This window comes from Perkinsus marinus, assembly GCF_000006405.1.
Source record: "Perkinsus marinus ATCC 50983 genomic scaffold scf_1104296978910, whole genome shotgun sequence".
Taxonomy (NCBI): Eukaryota; Perkinsozoa; order Perkinsida; family Perkinsidae; genus Perkinsus; species Perkinsus marinus.
In genome coordinates this window covers 3,455-7,572 of record NW_003199963.1, presented here as the reverse complement: position 1 = coordinate 7,572, position 4,118 = coordinate 3,455, and the positions used below count along the sequence as shown (strand labels likewise).

Below are 4,118 nucleotides of genomic sequence, written 5' to 3'. Positions count from 1 at the left end.
CTGTTTCATAGGAGCAAATTGCGCCTTAAACTTAAGTAACGCCTTAAGTATACCTTAAGTAATTAGGACATCCTATTTCACTACTCAAGTAAGCACGTTAAGGCGCCTTAAGTTTAGGAATACTTAAGGCGCCTTAAGTTTCTGTGCATATACTTAAGTATTTACGAGAAGCATTTCACAACATGCGTACTTAAGGAGCAACTTAAGTATTCCTTAAATTTTATTAAGGTAGAGCCGACCCTACCTAAACAGATACTTGAGTATCGTGTTTGCATATTGCACCCTGCAGGGGTTGAACCAGGGACCCTTCGAAGGACAATGTTTGAATATTGTACCTCGCGGGGGTCGAACCGGAGACCTTACGAATGGCAGCACGGTGCTCTGCCAGGTGAGCTAGAGAGGCAAAGAAGTCAAACGAGCAGTTCACTCCTTCAACACAGCGGAAATCAAACCGACTGTACTGGCAACAGGCGTTTATTATAGTGATGTCCATGTTTGATTGTGTTCGTTTCGGTTCCCACCATAACTTTTTGAACACAAGATTTACAATTCACCGAAACTCAGACACCTTGTAATGCAAGCCATGCCAACGTAACAGTAACTAAATTCTACATCGTAACTGGCGGGGCGACGTGAGGAAGATATCCAAGGTATGTGCTGCTGTTTTCGTACTGCACAACATGGCCACCTTCATGAATCAGCCATTGCAAGACGTTGAAGAGGCAATGTTAGGTGCTTATGAACAGGAGATGGCTGTGGTTGACCCAGATGCTCCAGTGGATGGTGTCGGGAACGCTCTCCGTGAAAGCTATGTTCGCAGATATTTTCAGTGACTTTGCGATGCATCAGTGATTCGCGACATCATAAGTATATTTTCCATTCTGCGGATTGTTGTGTTACTCATTGTAGTTAGATTCGTAATTTGTGAGAACTTTTCATGCAGTTCGTTATCAATGATCGACGAAAGTAGTTGTGAAGCAATTAATAAGGAAAAATATCACACCTTAGACTCGATCCTGCACGTTTCGGATGACGGCGGACCAACCTAACCACTCAAGTATTTAGAACATGTTTAAAAATGTATTACTGTATTTTTTACCTGTAACCATGGTTAAGTAGATACTTAAGTACGCCTTAAGTTAAGGAGCTCCTTAAGTTGCTCCTAAACGTTGTGAAATGAGTTGAGTACTACTTAAGTATACCTTAAGTAACTCCTTAAGTTGCTCCTAACTTTAAGGCGCCTTAAATTAAGTATCCTTGTGAAACAGGCCCAATATTTCGCGCGCCACGAAACTTCGAAGTCGGATAGGGTTTTGGTTGTTCTGTTCTAGCTTCCCATCGGACTCGTCTGTATAATGTTTAGGACTTGACATAACCAAAGGATAGGTTGTAGGTTAACAATATCAGCTTATAACAAGAGCATGAGACATGGAATTACCAATTTGTTAATGTCAACAGCGCTCGCCATGCTAATCTATATATGAGTCTTGCCGGGCAGGCACATGCCCCCCCCGGAAAAAAGGGCGTATCTCGTAGAGTACATAGAAGTACAAGTAAGGGATAGCGAAAAGAGTAAAACGTTGCTTAGCTACGGCTGGATGAGGATCCAGTCTTAGACAGATAAGGCTTACGAATAAATAGGTACGAGTCGTATCGTACGACATGAAGACAGAATTAAGAAGGGACACCGGCCTTCTGAAGGAGGGTGCGGAGGCTCTTGGCCATACTTCCGTTCTTATTAAGTTTAACATCAGGTCCGCAACAAACAATAGCCGCGTAATCGACAGGAAAAGGGTCGGCACTTGAGTGGTCAGCAGTCAGTCTATGCCATCTGCCGTCATCATCAACCAGAAGCCGGCGTAGCTCGACTTCCTCATCTACGACGTTGTTATAGAGAACTTCGGCCAAGTCGATGAAAGTAGTATCGTCATCAGTTCCATCCATTGTTCTGAAAGCAACCAGATCTCCCGTATGTAGGTCTTCAAGTGGTATTTGTCGAAGCTCTCTGGATTGTGGAAGAGCGAAATCACCGTACGAGTTAGACAGATGGGCGGTTGGCACTGTGAAGAGTTGCCAAAGTGGAGCATCACCGCCATCAGTAAACTTGGCCATAGTATGTGTTTCGTTGATAGAGTCAATGGTAAAAGGACCAGTGACCTTCCTTTTGTGTAATCCATCGACAAACACACGGCAAACTCTGTCGCCCACTTCGACGGTCGGCTCGATGCGGAGCCTGTCAGCAAGACCGGAAACTCGTTGTTCCGCGATGATCCGACGCCAATGGTCATGAATAGATTCCAAGTTATCACGTAACTCGTGTAGGTAATCACTGCGACTTATAACAGATGAGGCGTTTGTGACATCGTTGAGGAGGAGGTCTAGAGCATCGCGGGTCTTTCCACCATAGACAAGTTCCTCGGGCGTTACGTCCTCGCCATACCGAGCTGACACGTTGTGGATACGAGCAATCCATTGTAGATTCTCCAGAACAACGGCAGCAGGCACATGTGCTAGTAGACGGCGAATTCCAGATTTCACAGCGCCGACACATTGTTCAGCACTGCCTTGAGGCTGTGGATGGTGTCCAGCACCGACGATGCTTCGTACGCCAAAGGCTTCGAAGACAGAGCGTGTGACCTCGGATACGAAACTCCCGCCTCTGTCGGATTGGATAGTACGTGGGAGCCCGTAGCGTAGACACCACGACAGGATACCAGTGATAGCAGAATTACTGTCTTGAGTGGGGACCGGCACCAATTCTAGCCAAGAACTGAAGTTATCGACTATCACTAGGACGCTTGGGGCTTCCCAGCCAGTAGAGGCCATGTGGAAGCCTGTTAGAGGGCCTAGGAAGTCGATAGTGATAGATTCGAACCGTCGAGTTATTGATCTAGGTCGCTGTCCGCCGAGTGGTACGAGTCGTAGTCTCTCCTTCCGACAGGTTATACATAGCTCTGTGAAACGCCTAGCGTCTCTCTTCATAGAAGGCCACCAGAACTGTTGTCGAAGACGATGCAACATCGAAGTCGTTGGTGAGTGGTGCCAATGGGAGTTTGCGAGAAGCTCAGTTCTCAGTTTCTTTTCCCATGGCTTATCGGACTCATCAGGTATATATAGCCGCTTGTTGCCGTCCGCGTCAACAAAGTAGATGTGATTGTCTTCAGCCAGAAAACACCATAGAGTCGAATTCTCGCGAGCAGTTCTCTCAGATGATTGGAGTAGAAGACGTCGGAGTTCGTGGTGTCGCCATTTTGTGCTGTCCCGAGGTAAGGCATCAGCGCAGCGCTGTAGAAACTCGTCGTTCAACACCAAGGTATGACTGGTGGTGGGGAGATCGTCGCTCTGATCCTCAACATCAGCTGTAGGGAACTGAGATTGGTTATCGGCCAGAAAGAAGAGGTTCTTCTTGTTTCCTTGTTGAAGAGGTTCGGGGATGATAATATTGGTAACCCACCTGCTCAGATGATCCGCACGCTGGTTGAGAGATCCTGGGAGATGAGATACAGTGACGAGCTTCACCCCACGATTGAGTAAGACTTCTTCCGCTTCAGAGAATTGATCGACAAGTCGTCGTACAGCGAGACGGTCGTATCCTTTCAAGTGGCTGAGATGCTTTTGGCACCATGTTACCGTTGACACATTGTCTGAGTAGAGCTCGACCTCTCGTATAGGTAATCTAGTTCGACAAGTCGCACTATTTCACGTATCATATCCAAGAGTGAAAAAAGCTCCTTGCGATTTGTATGCCAACGTAATCTTGTGGGAAAAGCACGCGATTTTTCGCGTATGGTAGTTTCTTCATTATCTTGTAGAACCCAACCATACCCCTGCTCACAGGCATCGCTATATCCTCGGATAATAGTAGTATCATACCATGAGCGATGGCTGCAAGTTTGGCTGAGTTGCTGGGCTTGTGAAAAGAGCTTGCGGATTTTGCCATAGTCACCATTGCCGAGGGGAAGTACTTCGTCCCATGATGCTTTGTCCGTAGAGCATCCATATCGGCCACACCAACCACGCACCAAATCGAAAATGAGACTGCGTTCTGGATGTAGTCGTAGCGGATCCGGGGCAATTCCGCATAAGCGAAATAGTGTCCTTTTAGTCAGCGGTCCATG

General features: G+C 46.7%; 1 protein-coding gene across 1 annotated transcript; it reads right to left on the bottom strand.

Moving 5' to 3' along the window:
* Positions 1-1,674: 1,674 nt before the first annotated feature.
* Positions 1,675-3,644, bottom strand: Pmar_PMAR027332 (retrovirus polyprotein, putative; the record flags this gene model as incomplete). Its single annotated transcript, XM_002764323.1, has 1 exon — positions 1,675-3,644. A coding segment is annotated over one exon (1,970 nt), but the record flags the coding sequence as incomplete, so codon positions are not given.
* Between the last annotated feature and the right edge of the window lie 474 nt (positions 3,645-4,118).